This window comes from Argopecten irradians, chromosome 12, assembly GCF_041381155.1.
Source record: "Argopecten irradians isolate NY chromosome 12, Ai_NY, whole genome shotgun sequence".
Lineage (NCBI taxonomy): Eukaryota > Metazoa > Mollusca > Bivalvia > Pectinida > Pectinidae > Argopecten > Argopecten irradians.
The window spans coordinates 33812173-33836185 of record NC_091145.1 but is presented as its reverse complement, the minus strand read 5'-3'; the positions used below and the strand labels follow the sequence as shown (position 1 = coordinate 33836185).

The 24013-nt window shown below is 33.9% G+C and overlaps 2 protein-coding genes across 2 annotated transcripts in view; one reads left to right on the top strand and one right to left on the bottom strand.

Moving 5' to 3' along the window:
- Positions 1 to 20: 20 nt before the first annotated feature.
- Positions 21 to 8786, top strand: LOC138304692 (uncharacterized). Its single transcript, XM_069244897.1, has 11 exons — positions 21 to 142; positions 2191 to 2323; positions 3173 to 3323; positions 3457 to 3604; positions 4139 to 5001; positions 5250 to 5343; positions 5522 to 5568; positions 5853 to 5898; positions 6047 to 6116; positions 6418 to 6449; positions 7321 to 8786. Exons 1-11 carry the CDS (start codon positions 80 to 82, stop codon positions 7828 to 7830), a joined length of 2157 nt encoding a protein of 718 aa, XP_069100998.1. The 5' UTR covers positions 21 to 79; the 3' UTR covers positions 7831 to 8786.
- LOC138304693 (proton myo-inositol cotransporter-like) overlaps positions 8026 to 24013 on the bottom strand; it is a 61321-nt gene continuing 45333 nt past the window's right edge. The window contains exons 2-9 of the mRNA XM_069244898.1: positions 20151 to 20310; positions 19407 to 19618; positions 16774 to 16885; positions 15459 to 15622; positions 14883 to 14997; positions 13412 to 13653; positions 12899 to 13051; positions 8026 to 10967 (exon numbers count right to left, since the gene is read on the bottom strand). Coding sequence (XP_069100999.1) covers positions 10741 to 10967; positions 12899 to 13051; positions 13412 to 13653; positions 14883 to 14997; positions 15459 to 15622; positions 16774 to 16885; positions 19407 to 19618; positions 20151 to 20310 — 1385 coding nt within the window. The 3' untranslated portion in view covers positions 8026 to 10740. The remainder of the gene's footprint in view (positions 10968 to 12898; positions 13052 to 13411; positions 13654 to 14882; positions 14998 to 15458; positions 15623 to 16773; positions 16886 to 19406; positions 19619 to 20150; positions 20311 to 24013) is intronic.

The window sequence follows — 24013 nt, the reverse complement described above, 5'->3', positions numbered from 1 at the left end:
TATCAGAACGAGTTTGTGACCTTTGACCCACTTCCGTCGTCTGCATCAGAAGCGTACTGTGAGTAGCTAAGCGGCAAATATGAACTGGGTTGGCGGAGCTAGGAACCGACTACGCTTTTCAAATGAAAAGAAAATACAGAAGGTATTTTTACAATTGGTTATCGGTACTCAATTGAGCCCAAGACATTCGAAATACAAGTTATCTACATTGACATCGCAGTTAGCCTAGAGTACAGTAGGAGCAGTATGCCTACAGTACAGTTAGGACCTAACAAGCTTAGTCTAGGCAACAATATGGTATGGGGATGAATAACAGGCCATTAGTCTAGTCGATGTGCATGTACATTTAGGCCTATAGATAGATCCACATATCAAGAGCACAACCAGGGATTACTATTACTGTCGTTATATCCACCACTTAAAGGGACAATTCATTCTACGAGAACATTAAATTTGTATATATATCGGAAAACCCCCAGTTCTAATGGGAATTAGATCAGTCGGTTTTACTGTGATATGTCAGAAAATCCCATGGTGGTGAAATGCGTGTGAAATGTTCAAACTCACTCGCTGTCCGCCATTACAAATTGTGGTCGAATATCTTGTATGCCGAACCCAGTCCCTTGCTCGTAGAGTAATGCTACTTTTGTCTAGAACAGCTCAAATCGCTCTGACAGAAATGTTTTTACCTTATTAGGTGAATTGTCTTGCCTAAAAAATCATTATATCACCTCCACAGTGGTTATGTAGTTCATTTGTTTAACGTGCGTGACTTTGGCTCGGATATTGGTACAGCGTACATATTGTACCTGCTCAATCGTATTGATCAACGATTTGTAATTACAACAGTATCAATTAAAATACTAAACAATGATGTGGAATTTGTCAATATCTTATAGTATATGTTTCATGAGAAATGTAGAACAATACATTTATGCCATATTTTGCTTCTTGGTTATGTAAAAGAATTAGCGTGAGTGAATTGTCCCTTTAACTACTGTTGCCACTGTCAGGGAAACTGCGACAGATGTTCAAAACATGTAGATTCTAGTTTGGCCCTTCGATACAAAAAATCATATAACGAATCGAATGATGTAGAAAGTAATAAATTAAAACCGAATAATGGCGTACATTAGGCCTAACTGTACGACGCTCTATAATTTCTTCAGTTTCGCCGGGCTTTTGTAGTCTAGTCTACATAATTTACACCTGCTCCATTATCATTATAAACTACCTTCATAATCTAAACTAAACCCCTGTTTTTCACGCTAATGACTACACATGTATTACTTATGTTCGCGACAATTGCATATTTTTCATTAAAATTTAAAATTCCCATATTTTTTCTCTCCCGTCATCGTCAACAGCTGATTGTAATTGGGTCATTCACATGTTCCGAATGATGACCCCACGTTGCTAATGATAATACTAGAAAGCATGTTTATTGAGTCCATGTCAGTGCAAAATGTAATCTACTAGGATATAACGTGACGCTACCCAAATTGGTACGCAACCCAAATATGGTACACTTCTAATGTACATGAGGCAGAATTTTCAGTTTACAATCTAAACTGACAATAATTGTTCTCAACAAATATTAAGGTGCTTAATAGTAACTGTGACATGTACCAGTATATGTCAGATTCTTTCCTGTCGCTTATTAGGACTATTTAAGCATGTAAATAATGAGTGGGTTAACAACTTAACGTATATAGCACAGGCCTACTCTGCTGCTCCCGCAAAAGTAGTTATTTAACTTAATTTAAATCATAGCATAAGACCAATTGTTTCAATGTAAGACTAGATCATAAAAATACATAGTTCAATGGATACATTGAAATTTAACGCTATGAAAATATTACACTATGCTATACATGTTCTAGAGGGACAAAGAATACTTTTTAGACATTTAAAAAAAAGGAATATAACTCAAAACCCTCAATATCCATTATCTATGTATTGCAACTTTAAATTTACCATTTTGAATCATATCCAGCACGGGAATTCGAAATGTGACCACAGAGAAATGATCAATGGACTTTTGAGAATTTAAACACTCTTCATATAGCCAGTCGGTCACGTTGATTGCAGATTGAGAGACTTAGACAATTTAAAAGGGATTGCATTTCTTTCTTTTCTGGCTACTTGTGGTCGGTGCTTTTGTCATTAAATGCAATTATTTTGATTTAGGAATTCTTTGAAAGGAGGAAGTTTGATGGGAAGACAGGGAATCGTCATAAAATTATTCCTTCCGGCAAGAAGCACAGCGAAGATTTAAAAGCAATTCATACTATTTCAACTATGCATTCAGATTCATTCTCGTGTAAGTAAACTAAATTTTGAAATCACCAAGGTAATGAATTCATTCAATCCTTTTATTTATGGTAATGCCAACATTATATAGCTTTAAATTTAAACACCCTTAGCGACACTCGAAAGTGCAGGATTTCATAATTTCAAATTCATAAAGAGTGATTTATTCTACATGAATTATCAATGAAGGCGATCATAAGAATCCGAGTGTTAATGATAAATTATTGTCTAATGATTTTGATGACATTTGTTTTCTTTCTTGAAACAGTTAAGCATTATTCTCAATATCATTTTGGTTAATGAAGTCATATACAAAAAATTGAAGGACAGTCTTCTGATAGACGCGTAGCGTCTTTGAAAAAGAATGTTCGTTCGTTTTTTGTGTACGACTTCATAAACCCAAAAGATATTGAGTATGATGCCTATAATTTAATTTGAATGACTTAATGAGGTACTAATTAGGCATTGATTCCGTGCTTTTACTATACAATAAAATAAATACAGTTGTAGCGCATTGATATCATTTCCAATAGATCAGTTTGGCCAAGGACTGTGTCGTTTTTAAAATTTTCCGCGAAAACATTCTGTATATATGAGGTCGGAATACTGTCTATGAAAAATTAACCTCAAAGATCTAACCAATAGAATTGAGTCTAACATATGAAATTAAATTATTAAATATTAACATTATGTAACCTATTTATTTGGCAATTCAAATGAAATCGACTATGCAAAATCATGGCAATGACTTGTAAATCGATCAGCAACAGTCCGAATATGTTGTATTAGACATCTATGATATATGGAATTCATTGAAATATCATATAACAACAGTATGTATTTTTTTTATCTTATTTAGTTCAGCAGCCCTGCCGTCCTCTGAAAATGCTTGATCTTGACAAGTTTAGGTCCAAAAAGTCCGTGTTCCGCGGCGATATTGACCTGGGGCCAACTTCACCGATCAAAACTCCTTCAAAGTTGCACCTTTTAGAAGCAAGTCATCAAAAACAGTTCGTATATTCAAATGATGCATAATTTTCATCACATCCATACTTGATAAATAGTTTTCTATAAAATAGGTATAATCAATATCTGTTTACCTTTAATTTTTTTTGTCTAGTTTTTGTCTCTTTTCTTTGACAGAGTAGCCCGCAAAGTGACCAAGTCTCCGTTTGAAGACGCTTTGTTTTTCCCAAAGTCAAGTCAAAATCGGTGTAGGTCATATTCAAGTGATGACGAATCGAGCAGTTTACAGATGTCCGAATATAGTAACAGTCAAACCAAATTCAAGGTAAAAAGATCATCTATTGAAGAGATTTGTCCAAAATTTGCTTCTTTTTAATGATTAATGAAGAACTAATAAAAACATTTCCTTTTTGTTATTTTTGTTATGACGGGTTTAGGTTTCATATAAATATGCAATCATTGTTTATTTCATAATTTGATGTATACAATATATTTGTATGGCGTCAAGGTTTTGTGATACTGTATCTCTTGCATTATTATTAGTCCCAGTCTTACATGGTGTTCTTGATTTATCGTTTAATAATATAAAATTGTATTTGGTACTAGTTATCGAATCGACAATATCATTGCATAAAAGGAATTCCATTTGTTTTACATTGTGCTTCTTGTCACCCCCATAGTTCTGTTATGTCGACAACCTATTACCATTTAAATTTGATCCAGAATTATATGACGGGTGATGTCGTTGATGTAACAAAGAGCGTTTATATTTCCAGAGTACGTGGTCCTTCCTACTTGTTCTTTTCGACATTTTTGTTATTAATTTTTGAAATACATCGACAATTGTTGTTCTACACAGATACCTGACATACCAAGAAAGACACAAACACCAATCAGTGAGGCTGATTGCGGACGAGTCTGGAATAGAAAATTAAATGATGAAATGTTCAGGCACTCTAGTCTACCAAAGAAAGTCCACACCACCGTCAAGTTCGAACCTTATAACCAAAGTAGCCGACGCATCAAACATCAAGATTTTGACAGTGACTTATTTGATATGAATCTGAAACAAGGTCATAGTAAGACGTTGGATAATTCAGATAAGGATATACCTGTTATACCGTTTGTTTCTAAACCAATCAATTCTACGGAGAAGAACATGTTCATAACAGAGGACTTTCAGATGACACCGATTAGGAAGTACCAAGGAGAAGACAATGCGATTCCCAAAGTAGGATCGAATCATTTGAGCAGAAATGTGGATCTGTCGGATTTAAGCGATGGTGACAACCTAGCAGGCACCAGAATGAGATCCAACGTTTTTCAAGGGGAAGATTTTTTACAAACTCCACTTACTAACAAATCTCCATCTGATGACTTATTTGAATCATCACAGAGGTTTACGTTTTCTAACCCAGACACATCACAAAGGGTGAAGGATCAGAATACATTTGAGGAAAATCTTTCGCCAGCAAAGGTTGATCAAGACAAAACGTCAAATCGGGGAATGTATTTGAATGAAGCCATTTTCCAGACACCATTATACAAATTCACACCAAAGAAACAATTACAACCTGTTGTGTCTAATGATGAAACTCATGATAAGCATTCGACTCGACAGAGTTCACATGGCGTTGCCAACAAGCTGAACATGCCCGCTAGAAGCCAAGGATCATTTATAACAACTTTGAGTGATTTTAGGGATTCCATGGCTGACCAAAGGTATGCGTTTTTGTAGCTTTGTAAGTTTCATACTACAGTTTAATAATCAATTCAGTTCTTATTTCTATGTCTTAAATATTGGATAAGTCTACAAAAAAATGTATCAATCCTAACAAATTTAAAGTCGAACATCTTTTCAGACATTAAGGAACTCGTCTTAACTTGTACAGAATGGAGTACTAGGAATCATTTCTAATTGTTTTTACATTTTGAAACGTTCATACGTAGTTTATGACCTTTGTGTTTAGCTTTAATTCAGAGCGCATGACAATATCTGAGACAGCGTTGTTTCCGGAGACGATCAGAATGCAAGTTTCACCCACGGAGTCCGCTTCACTCAATGTAAATAATTATTTCTTTAAAAAAATCACATACCGGTATCTATAAAGATAGCTTCAATATTCAAATTGCCTTTGGTGTTATGTTTGTGGTTACATATTTATGGTATTTTGGTATTTTCCTTCACTGGTAATAATACATTGTAATGATTTTTTACTACATGATTATTTATATCTTTCAGATTGGTGAAATCCAGGCGCAAAAAGTCGAAGAATATGAAGAGAACCAGTAATGAAAATCATGTTGTTATGAATAATATTGATTTTAGTTCGAACAAATGCACACATATTAGAATCATACAAATTATAAAATAATTATGTTGAATTATGCTTGTTGATCTATCACAGCATCAGTTCTACTAATTGTTTTTCATAATAAAGATAATGCAACCAAAAAGTATTGTAATATACAGGCTACAATTAAATAAATCATAATTCAAAATTGCTATCAAAGAAGGTTTTAGTAACGACCCTCAGTCTAATGTCATCTGTTATTGTCCCCATCTTTTGTAGCTTAACAGGTGGAAAACGATCTTCGATGACGGAGATCTTGGACGAGGTACGTATTTAATTCATATTACTACAAGTAGAAAAAAATCATTGATACATTTGTAGTTCTGATATCCTTTGGTAAATTATTTTATACAAAGAACGTGGATTTACCTTTTCCCGTTTCGGACTTATTACGAGATGATATTAAATTTCAGATGCAGGCACTCGAAAAACAAGACAAAATGGACGAATGGATGCTGTCAGATGAACTTCCCCATCAAAAAGGTGAGCTGCCTCATAAACAGTCGCGGTAAATACTGATAACTTGTACATATTTGTACAAACATGTACAAACACGTAAACCTGTTTGCACTAATACATTAAACGTAAAAAAAAGTATCTCAACACAAAGTCTAATCAAGGGTAGCTTTCGGCAACTACCCACATATTTGCAGTTAGCTTTCTCAGCCTTATTTGTGGTCAGTTACAGACTGACTGCTTTTTATTCAGTCACATGACCTAGAGATTAAGACTATGTCACGTATAGACCACTTAAAAATAATAACTTATTTTATCCGAATTTCAGAATCATTTTTAGATCAGGATGAAGAAGAGGAGGTACTGTATACAAACAATTTTCTTCTGAAGGTTGATTTTTAATTGTGTGTTGATATTACTAAATCGTTTTCTTTTCATCACACTTACTCTTCTGACCAAATTCAGTTCTAGAAAAGTATGGCAAGCGTCGTCGTCCGAAAAAATCCTTTGTCATTATTATGGGTTTTTTTTCTAGTTGTAGATCTTCATTTCATTTATTTTTCATTTTGACTACATCTACATTCAGTTGATTTGGTTCCCTTGATTATGTGTCTGGCAAAGTTATCTTATTTGAAGATGCTCCACCGCCGACAAAGCATAAACGATATATATCAATTTAACAATAATTTGTGTTTAATCGTGTGTATATATGTCTAATTAACACAAAAATAATAAAAATAATTTATTTTGCTTTTAGTGCATGCGCAATCAATACTTCATTCCATACACAGTGCCACATGCAATTAATTATTTTTAATATTTTTCGCGGTGGCCGAGTGGTTACGGGATTCGAATTGTGGGGCAGTTGCCAGGTCTGACCGACTCCGCTTCCTCACAAACAAACTGGCATCCTTATATGACCTGGCTTAATAGGACGTAAAAGAGATGCAATTAATTATTTTTAATATTTTTGTCTTAAATAGAATTAGGTGCTCAAACTTTTCAATGGTGGTAATGGTGTAATTAAGTAACTTTTGCAATTGAAGAAAAATACTAAATCGCCTGTTCCTGTTTTTGGTAGCGAAAAATGTCATTTGTCAGCGGTGGAGCATCTTTAAATGTAACTGTAACTAAGATAAAGTTTAAATGAACATGTTGAATTATAAATTTAGAAACACTTATTTTAATGATGTTTTAACTTATTAGTTCTGCACGTATTTGTTTTCTTCAGATTATGTTTCAGAGTGACGCAGAGGAAGTGAAGAACATCATGAACGATATGCTGACAAGAGTTGTCGCCGATTGTAGTGACGACTTCGACTTTGATAGATGTGATTCTTCAATGGAAACTCAGTATTCCATTCCATCAGTCCAATCCACGGACAGTACATTGGAGGGATCAAATCTTCAGGACGAATCAAACAAAATTAATATTCCAGAGTTGTTAATAACTGACAGTGATAATGATGTTACCGAAGAGACCAGATTTCGTGATGCTAGCACATCTACAGAGAAAGAAACTTGTGATAAAGGAACCCAATATTCTCCAAAGATGGTGCACGAAACTGTCCCATTGCACAGTATGCTTTCTAGTTGTTCTCAACTTCATCCGCAATTTTCCGTAACGCCTTTCCAGCTGGGAGAAAAAATGGATAAAGACGGAAACTCTTGTTTGGAATCTGGGGTTGGAACTTTAAATAGTGAAAATGCTTACTGTTTAAGATCTAGAAAAAAGATCTGACAATGCTACATAATGTAGTGAAAAATGTATTTTAGAAAAAATGCTATTTGCTGAAAGACATGAACAAAACTAACCAATTGCAGACTTGTGGCAAATACTTTACGTCCAATTCATATATAAGAGTGATCTCCCTTCTATCTGTTACGGTTAAACGTTATACTGGAACCAAACAAATTAATGAACAGGACAATATAAAACAAATAAAATACTTTATTTATTATCACAAAATAATTCCACATAACATTGAACGACAGGAATGTTGTAACTAAATTATGATCACAAAATATTGCTGTTCTATTGGATTACAAAGAGTTTATAACAGACACATGAACACCACAATCTGTAACTGTTCAAGTAAAGACAGTCAACAGGAACGGGAGCCGACTGAATAAATCATAATGGCAAATATATATTATATATATATATAGTTCACTACGTGTGGCAAATCACGTGGAAACTCACTATCTGGTAATTTTTACATTAAGATATTTTGTTACTAATCTACTAACTTCATTTTTCAAAATTCACCACATTTTCGATACGGTATGAGTATTTAAAATGAAATTAAAGTTTAAAAAAATTCTCGAAATACATTTCTATTCATATTATTTTTCAATAATATACTGATAGCCCGAAATGAATAGTGGTCTTTGCTCTTAATTAAATAAGATCATTCAAGTTGTTTGGTTTTGTTATGATTGGCACAAATCACTTTTCTCATTCATTTCGTTCGCTTACATTTTTTCGAGGTATTGTTATTAAGTTTTGGAGTCTACTGATTTAAAACGAAAAAAGTTTAATATTGATTTTAGACTATGTTTGCTGTACCTGGTACTCCCAATCATTTTTTTTTAAATTTGATGCTATCGATCTTTATTGTATTGTGATTTTTGTGATGTGATGACAATAAATGTTGCTATTTCATTAAAGTTTTTAATAAGAAGAAGTGTCTTTTAGATACCGTAGTGGTTTGTGATAAGTGCTCTTGTCGCATTGCTTGATTTTTCTTTTGTTGTATAATGAGTCCGACTTCTAGACAATTGTGACAGAAATACAAAATAATGACTACGACCAGACATATCTATCAAACGTAACAGGTCTACACAAATGACTACGGTCACAATTGGTGGTTCGACAAGGAATGATTTCGTTCTGAATGATACACTTTGTTGTAATATAAAAATACGATTAAATAATGAACTATTAAGACGGCGAGGTTAGCCAACGATCTATTTCGGTTAAATCGAGACCATTGGCTTGATCATTATTTTATAGGTCTTATATACCACTATTTCAAACATCCCCACATTTATGCTTTAGTAAATGGTTCTCTTGGTGTAAAAGGCAGAAATGTCTTATCAGGCAAAGGAAGGAGACCAGGTTTAATTCAGTCTGCTACTTACTGTAATATCGATCTGTTATGTTATTTGCATTATTTAATACTATTACTATGTAATCGACAGAAACTTCTATTGCTATTTTGTATATTTCATATGGTAAATTTGTGACCAATTAATGTCTTTACTTTTAAACTTCATACAACAGCAGTCTTTTGAAATTCTAAGCATTAACATTAATTGAGTAAAAGAAATATGATTTAGTATGAATTTTGTAGATTTCGTTTTGAGCACATCTCCTAAGTGGCGTTATATATATTGTTTCGAAACGCACCAAATGCAAATTTACGAACGCTGTCGCCAGCGCGATGATATGCTATTAAACAGATGATGTTTTCATGTAGATATTAATGGCCTATTTCAATGATTAAAACACTCGGTAGCATTACTGCACATTGAATCAGGCATATATTGTGACTATATCATTAAAAGTACTACATCAGTGACTGCATAAAAGTATAACATAATATTAACAAAATATTAAGAAATTGTAAATATAAAAAATGTTTAATATTGGTTATGTCAAACATAAACTAATAAAAAAAGCAACATATTTGCATTTTTGCCATATTTCGGCTAATGTTACTTGTCTCATGAATGCAACTCAAGATTCTGGGACAAATTTTGTATGTTGCTTACGTTTGGAATAATATAAAAATAATCACAGACTCTTTCTGCTATTAGGGTGAGATCAGCTATTTTGTTTAGTAAAACATATCAAAGTTTAACTTTAAATTTTAATCTAACTTTTAACAAACATTAAAGGTCAATACTAATATCTAGTTAATATGGTATCGGGCTTTTTTCTTTCACTGACAAGGTAAGGTAGCTTTGAAATAACATTCCATTTTTAGCATGTATTCTTTTTCCCAAAAGAGACATGGCATACAGTTTCACTTGTACTTTTGTATTCTGTATATCCACGGAGATATTTAAAGAATATTTCAGGATTATTTTTTCTATTATGATGATACAGAAATCTAAATTTTGACGTAGTTAGGAATGTAAAAAGCATAGAAATGATTACATGATGAAAACTTTATAAACAATCATACATGAGAAACAGGAATTTAGTTCGACGTGTCGGCTGAAACCCATCTGTAACATGTAAATCACGAACAATTAAAACTCGGGGACAGCGAATATATGAGCTATGTATGCACCATTCAATAATATCTAAACAGCATAAACAGGAGATCATAGATTGACTATAAATCCGTCAAACGTTTCGTCTTTTATGAAATACAGAACTTGAATAACAGTATTAATACACTTGATAATTTAAGATAAACATCATGCGTTTTGTCAGCTTTCACGTTACTTTTTCGGAGTTTACGTTTTAATTGATTTCAATATTTGACATATTGAAGACATAAAAACTATACGCTATGGGATTTCAGTAAAACATACATCAAACTTTAACTATGCGTGGTATTTATGTAAAGGTATGAAGCGTACTAATACTTTTATTCAGGTTCTGTACTTCAGGATAAATAATTCACAGATTTTAACATCATTCCGGTGAGTCTAATTCTGATTCACGACCGTCTCTATTAAGACCACGTATGTGTACATATTGAATTGTTTTTGTATTGTAACTAATTGGTTGTCCGCCGCTGCACCATGGCTGAGCAAACAGTCCTTCCACTTCTTCCAGGCTCTTTCCTTTCGTCTCGGGCAGCAAAAAGCCCAGAGTCACCACGCCAATAAACGCCATCCCAGCGTACAGACAAAACGTGCCTAAAATAAAAGAAAATGAACTCATACACTACACATTGAATAAAAAAAGAAGAAAAATAGGAAAATCAGAAACATTTAATAAACTTTGCTGATTATCATACTAGTAAATGACATGATAGAAACATTTAATTAACTTCGCTTATTATCATACTACTATATGGCAAAATAAAAACATTTAATTAACTTCGCTTATTATCATACAAGTAAATGACAAAATAGAAACATTTAACTAACTTCGCTCATTATCATACAGTAAATGACAAAAAAAAAAAACCATTTAACTAACTTCGCTTATTATCATACCAGTATATGACAAAATAGAAACATTTAATTAACTTCGCTGATTATCATACTAGTATATGACAAAATAGAAACATTTTTAAAAAATTCACTGATTAAAATTCCACGTTATTATCTACTATTCATTATCGATATGGAGTTTACGGAGTAGAAATAGGCATGCAATTTTAATTAGATTGCTTAGCTGACAATGAATATCGATAACATGTCTTTCAAACAAAGATGAAAGTAAAGTAAACCAATTACAAAATGAACATTGTATACTATAAGCATAAGATACTTTAAAGGGATACCGTGGTATATATTTAACTGTTAGGCCACTGATGAAATCGATGAAGACGTGCCTTTCGAAGTATGTAATGGTGGACACTGATTGCTTATTCTGCATATACTATCCTCATCCAGGTTGTGGCATCATTAAATTTAGTCTATGTTGTCACAGTGGCTATTATAAAAAATCACATGATGTTTCGGAACACACCGAAATTGTTATTTTCCATTGTTTTTTGCCCACGTTTAGATTTGCCATTTGTTAATTCAAAGTTGAAATTACAATTTCTATTACCAGTTTTATATGCAGAAATGCTGCAGTGAACTTCCCAAATCTTTTTATTACTATTATTACTCTAGGATTTTATGTTTTGTTACTTCAGTCTCGCCGCCTACTTTACATTGTACGTTGTATAAATGATAAATGCCTACTGTGTCAACCTGGGTTTGTCGTTCTTATCGTGTTTTATTCATTGAATCGTCTTTTTTTCCCAGCGTTCTATCTTAAACACATTGAATCATTCATTCCTTTAGTATTTTGGAAAGTAGTCTTATTTTCGTGTCGTGACTGCGAATTGTACAAACGTTCAGAGCATTTCTCTCGATAATGGAATTGGATAATCAAAGATGAGAGGGACGGGGTCATTCCAGCTGTAGAGGATGACAATGACAAACAGTTTTGATATCACTATAGTGCTTCTGCACAGTTTATTGATGCTTTACTGCAGAGAGAAATTTAAATACGAGCCCAATACTAAAGCATGTGAAGAACTCATTTATATAAATCTTGGGAAACCCGTTTTTAAATTATGTAAAAGGCAAATCTTTTGCTATCTTCAACTACACATTTGCTTTTTAATAGAATAATGTGTTAACTTGTTCAATCTTAATCTTTACCTATCAGTTGAAAATGCCTTCAATGTTTGCAATTTACAATGTTTGCAATTACAATGCATACGTTGGACTGTTTTCAGCAATGTTTCATGGACGCTTGAGAGTAGGATATTACAAAGATGTTGGGTATTTCAATTCGATGTCTCAATTTCATCACCGAGAGATATGTCATTCTTTCATGGTATCATTCTAATGCTTTTTGCTGCCAACTTGTATGCTTCTATTAAATCTTATTTATTAAAATATAGCACAAATCATCGTTTCTTCTTCCTGTTGTATACAGAGTAAACTACTCGTCAGCGACTTATCCGATACTGCGACTCAGCGATGTATCTATGAACGGGCATTAATCAATTAAACTGGCATTATTCGACGTTGTTAGAAAACGTATTTAAGAGCATTACGCGTGGGGACAATCTTTGACGTTTTTTAAAAATATAATTTATTGGTCATAAGTATGTACATACCTTGTCTCGTTAAAGTTTCGGTAAGGCTTATAAAAGACATGGATACTGCAAGATTAAATATCCAGTTTGTAAATGTTGAAGCAGCATTGCCAGTACTTCTTGCCCACAAGGGATATATTTCGGAATTAATTGTCCATGGCATGGGTCCCATACCTGTAATTAACAACGGACGATGTAATATAGAAATCCTAATCTTCTTTCATCACTCGAGCTGCTCGAGTTTGCTCGACATTTTACGAACCTTTGATTCATTTGGTGGCTTGATTTTCTTTAAAGATGGAATATATTCAAATGAGTTTCAACATTGAATAGGATGTTGAAATTTAAAATATAACATTAGCAAACTCTCACTTACGAATCCCAGATCGGTTATAAAAGACGCAAAATCATTTTCTCTCGATATATCAGAGTTCAACAAATCTTGTGTAATATCACTTTAAATATTAGTATTTTCAGCACATTAATCATTAATTTCCTGAAATATTCAATATGACCTCCTAACACATTTCTTACCAGGTGCGAAAAATATAAGATAGAGAACTAGTCCTGCCATAGGCATCCACGAGTAATCGGTCGGACAGTAGTCGTACGCCCAAGTAAGGTTGCCGGACAAGGAAGTAGAATTACATCGACCCATGGTGGCCTGCCAGGGATCTTCGTAGTCTGTCGGTAAACACGAACTATTAGTTGGTCCTCTTACATTGTCTAGGTAACAATAGCCACACTCCAGAGCTCTCATACACTGATTGCAGGTTCTGTAAATACAATTAATAAAAAGGAAATACAGCATTACACTAGAGCAATTTTGTTTGCAAACTGTGTGAATCCGCGTACATTGCAAACAAAATTTATTTCATAACATGATGAAGTTAAAAAGTAGTTACATCAATGCTTATAATTAATTTTCCTGACTACTTTATAATGTAAAATATGTTAAACGTACGATTCCATTGATTTTCCAATGGATTATTTTTATAAATCAATACGGAACGTCGACGTTTCTATTGTGACGTCATGATAACGTCGGGGTTTTCGCGCCATTTTTGGATTATGTCTTCATAGCATATAGACTGGTTCCCGCCTCAGTTACCTCCCTTGCGTACGCTTCACTGAGGACCGGTAGCGGGTAGCCATCTTGAGTGGGAATTCCAACTCCAGAGTAGTGCGCATCATTTCTGCGCATGATATGTCATCATGGAGACGGCTACTTCCGTTAAGAGAAAATAACGTCATTAACGTCGTTCCTATGAACACTCTAAACTCTGTTAGCACGAAATGATTTCAAAACTTAAGATCTTATTTAATTTTGTTTATATATCGTTCAAATAAATTATTTATTCTTTACGTTAAGATCCGTCGCTTCGTGCGTAAAGGGGTTTCCCACGTCTAAAAAAGTGGTACCAGCGAACCGGATATGTAGATTGACCAATCAAAAAAATCATCATGGTTACCCGCTACCGGTCCCTAGTGAGCGGAGCGCAGCCTGGCGGAGAGTAGAGAACTAAGGGAAGGGAACCAGTCTACATAGCATATGAAGAAAAATGATCTGCCAATCAGAGAGTTGGATTAAGCATTGATGTCACTATTTTTTAATTTTATCGGGGTATGAAAAAAAATTGTTTGCAAACTGTGTGAATCCGCGTAGCGGATTTTCACAAAAGTTAGCAAACAATTTTTTTTTTCATCAATACTTATAATTAATTTTATACTCTATTTGATAAAATGAAGTATGTTTAAATGTAACATTATAGTGGCGAATCAATACGCAACGTCAATGTCTCTATTGTGACATCAGGGTTTCGCGCCATTCACGGATTTTTTTTCATAGTGGTATGCAAAAAAAATATTGGCCAATCAGAAAGCCAGATTTGGTATGAAAACAAAGAAAAAATAATTATTTTAGTATGAAAACAAGCTTAATTATATGCATATATACAACTAGTTAATTAAAAAGGTGTTGGATCATCGTAAGATTATTACTTACGATAGCGTTGAACAAGGAGATTTGGCTGATATACGTTCTATAGTTGTTACTGGTGGTGTGTATACGGCAGAGAGGTGGAAACCGACCGCAAGCCAGGCTAAACTTATCACGGCACCTGAGCAGCAACATTATATATATACAGAAATCATGACAGAAATCAAATGTATAGTTCGACAAAATATCAATATATAGCTTTAAAAGGCTGTGAAATACTTCTTTGTGTGAATTCATTGAGGACCTTGGCTTATTCTGATGCTTGCGAGTGAAAATTTAATGCGAAATTATATGTTCTAAGACCAATTTAGAAAATACGAAATTGAAAAGATCAAAAGTTCATTTCCCTGAATCTATAGGTTACAAACTGAAGCCAAAACATCGTTTCAGCAAAAGTTTGCTCTATAATTCAGTAATGGCACATACCAAAATAACTTTAAACAGCACTAAGGTATACATTGTAAGCATTACGTGATGACTAAATAAGTTGTCTGCAGACAAAAAGGTCATACGGTCACATATTACGTTAATATACACGTAATAATACTGCGGCGGTGTCAGAAATACATAAACTCTCATTACCTATCAGACTGCCAAGTGTGAGAGCACGTCTTCCGATTTTTTCCACCAAGTATAAACCAAGAATTGTAAAAACAAAATTAACGAAAGACGTAACAGCGGACAGCCATATAGCGGTTTCATCGCCTTTCACGCCCGACATCCGTATAATGGTAGCGCTGTAATACCTGTTTAAAACAAGTAAAGATATTTATGAAAAATATATTTAGGCAAATGTCTATTATGGTAGCGCTGTAATATCTAGACATTAAAAAACCACACATTTTGATAGATGTTAAAAGATGGCTGTGAACAACGTGTAATTGAGATTTAAATAGGATCTTACTCTTAAAACATTTTAATGTTATATCCAATAGATAAGAGTGTACCAAACACAAGGATTATGACGATGCGATTTAGACAGATACACTTGTTGTATAAGAACAAAAACAAAGCCTTATATACACGCAAGTTGTGAACGTGCTTACTTGTAACATTTGGTTTATGGGTAAAAATAAATACATGTACTTTGATGACTGTTATAGACTTTTGTTTTTTCTAGATTACATATTGTATAAATGGACACATACAGACTAATAAAATCTGTTACCTGTAAGTGATCGAGTTCGGGTTATCTCAGTCGAGGGCTAAGATTTTGTAACATAATCCCAACCGAGGCGTTAGCCGATGTTACAAAATCTTAGCCCAAGACTGAGATAACCCGATCTCGATCACTTAATGGTAATAGATTTTTTTCTCGCGCCTCTTAGATATAACAAAACCCATCTATATACACGTTCAGAGTGTAAAACTATCCCGTCTTGGGCCTCCTGGTTCAAAGCCGATTAACCATTTCATCTGCGCTTCGATTTCAGTCATCCGCATAAAACTATAGTTCGGTTATATAAAAGAGAAAACGATGATCAATCGGTACATACTGTTTTCATGATTAAAAACAACAACCAAACAATGCATGGTAAATGACTGAATGCATATATTTCTAATAACATTGATTATCTGACGCTTGTGACGTCACCGGTTTGAGAGTTTGACGTCACATGCGCGGACTGTTACATGAATGGCGTAAAATTCCGCCAAAATTCGCGTAAAGGTACCAGACAGATCGGACGAGATAGAAAAATCTAGCACCGGGTATCAAGTGAGATTTCCCTGTCCGAGGTGCGAGAAATTTACAGCTATCCACATACCAGATTCATTTCGAAAAAATATGTTACAAGGTTGGCACTTAATTAAAAATCCTTTGTTTAAAATTTTCACTAAAAGGTTGAATCATATATAATTTTTCGTGAAGTTTTATGACGATGCCTCTGATACTTACATCACTGTGTTTATTCCCGCTACCTGTTGGAATAGCTGTAAACTACAGCCTACGATCAAAGCTCGGCGTATGGAAGGTGTTTTGACCATTTGGATAATGATTGGCATTTTCGCTAGAAAAAAAATCGCAATATAATTATACAAGGTCCAATTGAATGATTATAATCGGGATTGACATAACCGAAATTTAACTCGATTTAGAGGTATTATTTTTTATTCAATATCAAACCTAAATATTTAAAAATGTCTGAATGCTTGCAGTTGATACCTAATTTATAGGAATTTGATTGAAGGCTAGGACATTATTTGGGTTCCCTGGTATATTGCAAGCTTTTCAGTGACAGTGAATATAGACACAGCTGGTATTCTCATGTCACAGCTATAAACCTGCAAGGCTATGGTAACTGTGATTGTCAGGGTAGGCCCACTAAATACATATTACGGGCGCTGCTGTATATCGACAAAGGCAATAAAATGACTCTAACATTTTCAGACAGGTTGCATATAGACGTTTCTTCATCATAGCGACAATATAATCGTAAGCTTAAAGTTGGATTATATCTTATTGTAGTCAAAGATATACAGAAGCAGATGGCAATCATTGAGCTGAATTCCAGACGGATATGAAACATTATCAGCAATATGTATCGATATAGCACTTTGCCATATAATCCTGTTTAATGTTTGTATATTTTTGCTTTAAGGACTATGACTTCTTGTTTAATTGACAGTCAATATTAGCAAATGTCCCAATGCCTCGTTAATAAAACAATAAAACAAATGACAACGTACAATAAACCTTTTGACAAACAAACTAACACTTTGAAGATGGCAATAGGTCCATTTTATAACTCAAATGCCAGTAGCTCTTAAAATAAAGATTTGGTTTTGGGGTAGTAATATAATTCATTTATATTCATCTACTTTATTGTCATTGTAATCAAAATTGATTTTGCAGACAACTTGATGATATAACATATGTTTAAACGTACGATTCCATTGATTTTCCAATAGATTATTTTTTTTCTAAATCAGTACGCAACATCGACGTATTCATTGTGACGTCATGATAATGTCGGGTTTTCGCGCCATTCTCAGTTTTTTCTTCGTAGTATATGAAGAAAATGTATCAGCCAATTAGAAAGGCAGATTTAGTATGAAAACAAATAATAAATAATTATTACTATATATCCTAGAAGAAAACTGCGCTTATTTACATCGACGCTAATAAATCATTATGAACAGTTTTCTCATTTGCGCTAAATTTTGGCTGCGATGATACTGAAATAGGTAAGTTTATAGTATAATATTCCTAGAAGATAGAATTGTTGTTGTTTTTGTTTTTTTTGCTCATACACGCCCAGGATTAACTTGGCGCACAAACAATCTGCTCTAGCACATATCTTTCAGTCTAATGGTGATCAAAATTATTAGTCACACTTAAGTGCATGTACATATACGTCTATCACAATTTGGTCAAATAAATAACTTGAACGGTTATACTCGACATAATGCTTGATTCTTAAAGACTTAATGTTTTACATGACCGTCGTTGCTTCCAGATGGCTGTATCAACAGCGTAATAATTCCGTAGAAAACCAAATGTATACTTGTAGTAGATTGATATACTAAGGACTAACTTGAATACATTTTTATATTATAGATATATAAGACAAAACATGAAAATAAAAAAAAAAGATTGAAAATACATCGCCTGTTCAAATACGTATTTTAAACTAGTATAACAATACACTTGATATTAATATTGTGCTATTAATAACAATTATAAAATTCAATTCTAAAATTTTCCCTTAAAATGAAATATTTGTGTGTACATTCTTGCACGAATGTAGGTGTGTGTAAGGGTGAGTGTGTGGGTGGGAGTGTGTGGGTGTGAGGATGTGTGGGTGTGTGTATGTGTGTTTTTGTGTGTGCTCGCGAGTGATATGTGATTGTGAATACATATATATGTGTACCTGTATATTGTTTTATGTGACTGTGTACATTGTGTTGTAATGTAATTATGCAAAAAGAAAAAAAAGAAAAAAAATTAAAAAAAAAAAAAGAAAAAACATGAGTGTACTCTCATCATAAGTACACGTGTTACATCTCCAGAACATAAACTATGTTCAATTACTTCTTTATCTATTTTTGAAATATCTACTGAGAAGGTTTCATGAATTTGATTTGTTTTTGTAAGAATAGAATTTTTGTTACCAGTTTAGATGAGAACTACCAAGAAGGTTACCAGAGACTACTCGCTTCGTTTTTGTTGGAATAGTATTTTTGTTACCAGTTTAGATGAGAACCACCAAGGTTACCAGAGACTACTCGCTTCGTTTTTGTTGGAATAGTATTTTTGTTACCAGTTTAGATGAGAACCACCAAGAAGGTTACCAGAGACTACTCTCATCGTCTTTGTTGGAATAGTATTTTTATAACCAATTTAAATGTGAACCACCAAGGGTGATCAGAGACTACTCTCATCGTCTTTGTTGGAATAGTATTTTTATAACCAGTTTAAATGTGAACCACCAAGGGTGACCAGAGACTACTCTCATCGTCTTTGTTGGAATAGTATTTTGTTACCAGTTTAGATGTGAACCACCAAGAAGGTGACCAAAGACTACTCACATCGTTTTTGCTCCTCTACCTCCGTCTCCATACAGCTGTGTTTGATTGACTCGTACTCCTCCTCGATGTCTAATTGTCCCCTCATTGTCTGTAGTACCCGCCGGGCCCGCTCATCTTTGTGGTTTATAATAAGCCATCTGGGACTTTCAGGCATCATTATAAAACCCAGGAACTGTAGGAAGGACGGTATACCGGCAAGGCCAAGCATATACCTAGAATAAAAAACCACCATAGTGTTACATGGTGTACAGTATCCAAGAGGTTGTTACCTTCGATATCGCATGTGACTGGTGTCGTCTGCAATTGCTGTGCATAGAAACAGTTAAAAAATAAGTGTTATAGTGCGACTGGACGGGGATCAATATTTTTAAAGATGTTGATATATTTGAATAATACTAAACATTAAATTATCAATAAAAATAATAAGTCAATGTCTCAATTCTGAAAATTTCAATTTCAATAAACGGGTCAATAAGGAAAATAAGTCATAACTATTAATACGTACTTGTTATGTACAGTAAAACCTGTCTTAGTAACCACTTTTGTATAAAGACCATTTTCTTAAAAAAACCATTTTCTTGGGGTCTAAATGGCCAATGTCAACTCATTTTGACCGTATATAAAGATCACTTGGGTACAAAGGCCATTTTTCTGTGTCCTTTGTCTTTATAAACAGGTTTGACTGTATTTAATTGATTGAAGGTGTTCATATATCCCAAAACAGTCAAAATTAAATCCTCGTACCTCCATCCCGTCGTTTCGTCCCATCCGAATATACCGTCGACAACATTGGCCACAAACTGTCCACCGGCCACCATAGCAATGTTAGTGGACACTAACCGACCTCTGATATGTTGAGGGGAGCATTCTGCTAAGTACATGGGAATGGTGGTCGACGTTAAACCTGTGATAATCAAAAGAAGGGAGTAAAAATATATCATTAGTTTGCATAATTTAGGGGATTAAAATAAAACTTTATTTTCCAACAATAATAAAAAAAAGTTCTAAAAATTATGTAAATGACTTGTTGATCCGTATAATGATGCGCAAGGGCTAAAAACGAAAATAATTCGGAGTTGACGGATCGCCAGATGTTTACCAAACTGTCCGGATACATCATGTGACATTTGTATTGTGCATGCTACGACATTTGTTACGATATTGAATAAGTTCACGTGCGTTTGCGAGCACGAGGGGGGTTGACGGATCGCCAGATGTTTACCAAACTGTCCGGATACATCATGTGACATTTGTATTGTGCATGCTACGACATTTGTTACGATATTGAATAAGTTCACGTGCGTTTGCGAGCACGAGGGGGTCAATAGGAGAAGGAGACCCCGTATCATTTATTGTCTAAGTTGGGACCTCAGCTACCTTTGTGAATGTATCTTACCACTGCGTTGTACCAAATGTGATACTGATTTGCCTACATAGTATATCATATAATTTCAGATTATATACTAGTTATCGATTAAAAGACGTGCCATCGTTTAGGAAATTCATCATAATATTATTCAATAAGTGTCTAGTATCTCCTGATCTCTGATTAAAATAGTATTAAAACTTCCATGTATGAAAAATTATAATTTTAATGCACAGATGAGAATACTTGTTTTACAAATAACTTACTGAATAGATTTGTATCAGGTCACTCGACGTGACTCATTCAACTTAAGAAACATACGTCTTCATCAACCAACTGTAATCTGGACTTGAAGCCAAGAACATATAGAAGTGGGATTTGTGGAAATTAATTTGTTTCTAGTTCAGATCTATAGCAAACAACTTCGGAGGAAATTAAGTAGAATTCGTTCAGAATCGACAGATTTTAGAGGATTGTGCCCAGACACCCATTTATTTATTGCCAGCGTCGACCTTATCCCTGTCAGACAACAGTTATCCTCCACAAGTCTTAAACACAAGTGGCCTTTGTAACTATCAGAGAGGTGTAAAGAGCGGCTGATATGTCAGAAACGGCCACTCTGATATTACATCAGAGAAATAGGCAGCCTTCTTCTTGGACACATGGAAAATTGTGTCTGTTAAATCTCTTTACGAAGAGACAGATATCCATCACAGCGAACAATTAAGAGGTGTAGACAAAGAACATCAATAAAATTCCATGGAAGACTTGACTTTTCTTGTTATTTAGAAAATATCTTCGTTAATAGTTGTATGTATAAGAACTACCTATGAAAATAATGTTACCACAACGTAAGTGGGAGCAGAACATTACATGGATATATATATTATTATATGGGAGCAAAGGTTCGTAAAGGAAACAAGATACCATCATACATAGCACTTTTGCTTATTCAAAGAAGCAATGATGCAATTTGCACATGATAAATCCTACCAGTGACGGGTAGGTATATATTAAAACGAAACAATATGATAAGGCACTTAAATGAGCTACGGCGATTTTGTTCTGAGATAATTCAATGAGCCATATAATAACTGTATATCGCGGCTTGTCTAGGAGATATTCCCTGGTGCATGAAAAAACGTTCCTTGATCGATCAGCATGGACCCGTATAATTAAAATGGGATGAATATACTGGGCTTACATCCCCATCCCTTACCACGCAAATACACAAGGAAATTACATGCTAACCTTTGTACGACTTGTGTCGTAACACTTCGTCTTGTGTGCTTCGTCAGCAGATGTCTGACGATATAGACATTGTTCTGATGGTAAATCCAGCGTTAAGAACGGGACACCGGAGTCAGAACAGAGGCTTTCTGGTCCCTACTACATAGACATATTTAAACTGTAGTAAAATAAAATGTAGAGTTCGAAACAATTAAATTATAGTCATAGAAAAAAAACTTACAGTTGTAAAAGAATTTAAACAGTAATCATAGAAAATGAAACTAATGTCGCAGAGGAATTCTCCAGTACAGGGATAGAACAGCTTATTGTATTAGAAATAAAATGATACAGTATGTATATAATTTCCATGGAATGATAAATTCCTAAATTATATATACAATTTTTCTATCTGACACTTAGAATCATTTATATAACTCCCTGAGGTACAGCCTATCTAAGTACTGGTATAACATATATAAAAGCTATTAATCCGTATTGCAGTTTTTTGAACAACTCGACAGTTTATCTAACAAATGTTCTGGAGAATATGAAGAGCTGTAATATGTAAACTTCCAATTGAGTTTCTAGCATAACGACATAAATGCGTGCGATTCGTTGATCACAGAGAAAACCGATGACTTCAATTTAAATTATGTATGCAAGTACAAATAGACTTCTGTCTCATAAATCGTGTCCTAATTACGAAACGACGGCAACAACAATGTTTCTAAAGGTGTGATAGGTGGTATATATATCACTATCAGTCGTGATTAACATGTTTATCGATCGAACGTATTTAAACCATTGTAAAGACGTGATATAGGTATTAATTAAAACTCTACGTAAATAGATCAGAGGATGGTACTGAACATGCGATACTATAAGATTACATAGATACTTCGTAAACATATTTACTCTTCAAATCTATCCCCTCTTCCTCGAAACATTTACGTCCGAAACAGATTTAAATCAAATTTTTTTGACATGAGGTTACACAGGGAAATAACTACGTTTGACTATAGATAATTTAAATAAGAACTTCTTAATTTCATATAAAACGATCAAAAGTTAAGATACGTTTTATCACAAAACCACACTAACTTATATTTCGAAGAATTTAAACGCCAATATGTGTAGCGGAAAATCCAAGTTAAATTATTGTTTTGTCACGATGTCATCGAACACCGAATCTCTGCCTGTCGCAGCCAATGAAAAGCATTTCATGACATATTACACTTAAACATAAGGTCTTTTTAACTCTATGAACGAAATCACTTGAGACGGAACACATGACGATAGATATTTCAAAATAATTTGTAAATTTTACTGTCTTTTTTAAATAACGTCATTAGGATTTTAACATAAATCAGCGCTTTGAAGAAGCCGTCTTATCTCTATATCAAAATGCTTTTATCACTGTCTAATTCAAATGAGAAAGTCATGTTAAGCCTCGTGTGGGCCTAGAGGAGCGCCTTCCAATCACGTCGTTAAACCACAGCCTCTATAGAGATTGATAAGTGTATAACAACACCATGGTTATCATTCAGTCATAAAAGACAAACAGAATGTTATGTTTCTAATGGGAAGAAAAGGATTAAGGATAAGTTATAGTTCACACGCGTACATTTCATTCTTTTAGGCCAGTAATGATTTAAAGATGCTCCACCACTGACAAATGGTAACTTTTCACTATATAAAACAGGAACAGATGATTTAATATTTTTCTTCAGTTACAAAAGTTACTTACTTTTCACCATTACCACCGTTGAAAAGTTTGAGCTTCTAATTTCACTTCAAGTTAAAAAATATGAAAAATAATTAATTGCATCCCGAAAAAATTCCATGACACTATATCCTATATGGAATGAAGTACTGATTGGCGGTGGAGCATCTTTAATGGAAAACGTGTCCAGATAAACTCAAAACCAACGCAATGAACTTAAAATCAAAGACATCATTCAATCTCAAGAAACTGTTGACTGCCTATGAAATAGAGTATCAAACTGATCAG

Excerpts from the sequence above, each read along its gene's own strand:
- LOC138304692 (XM_069244897.1), top strand. The coding sequence starts at position 80 with ATGAACTGGGTTGGCGGAGCTAGGAACCGACTACGCTTTTCAAATGAA. Across the intron at positions 3,605-4,138 it reads ACAGTCAAACCAAATTCAAG|ATACCTGACATACCAAGAAA; the intron begins GTAAAAAGATCA and ends TGTTCTACACAG. Across the intron at positions 5,569-5,852 it reads GAAGAATATGAAGAGAACCA|CTTAACAGGTGGAAAACGAT; the intron begins GTAATGAAAATC and ends CATCTTTTGTAG.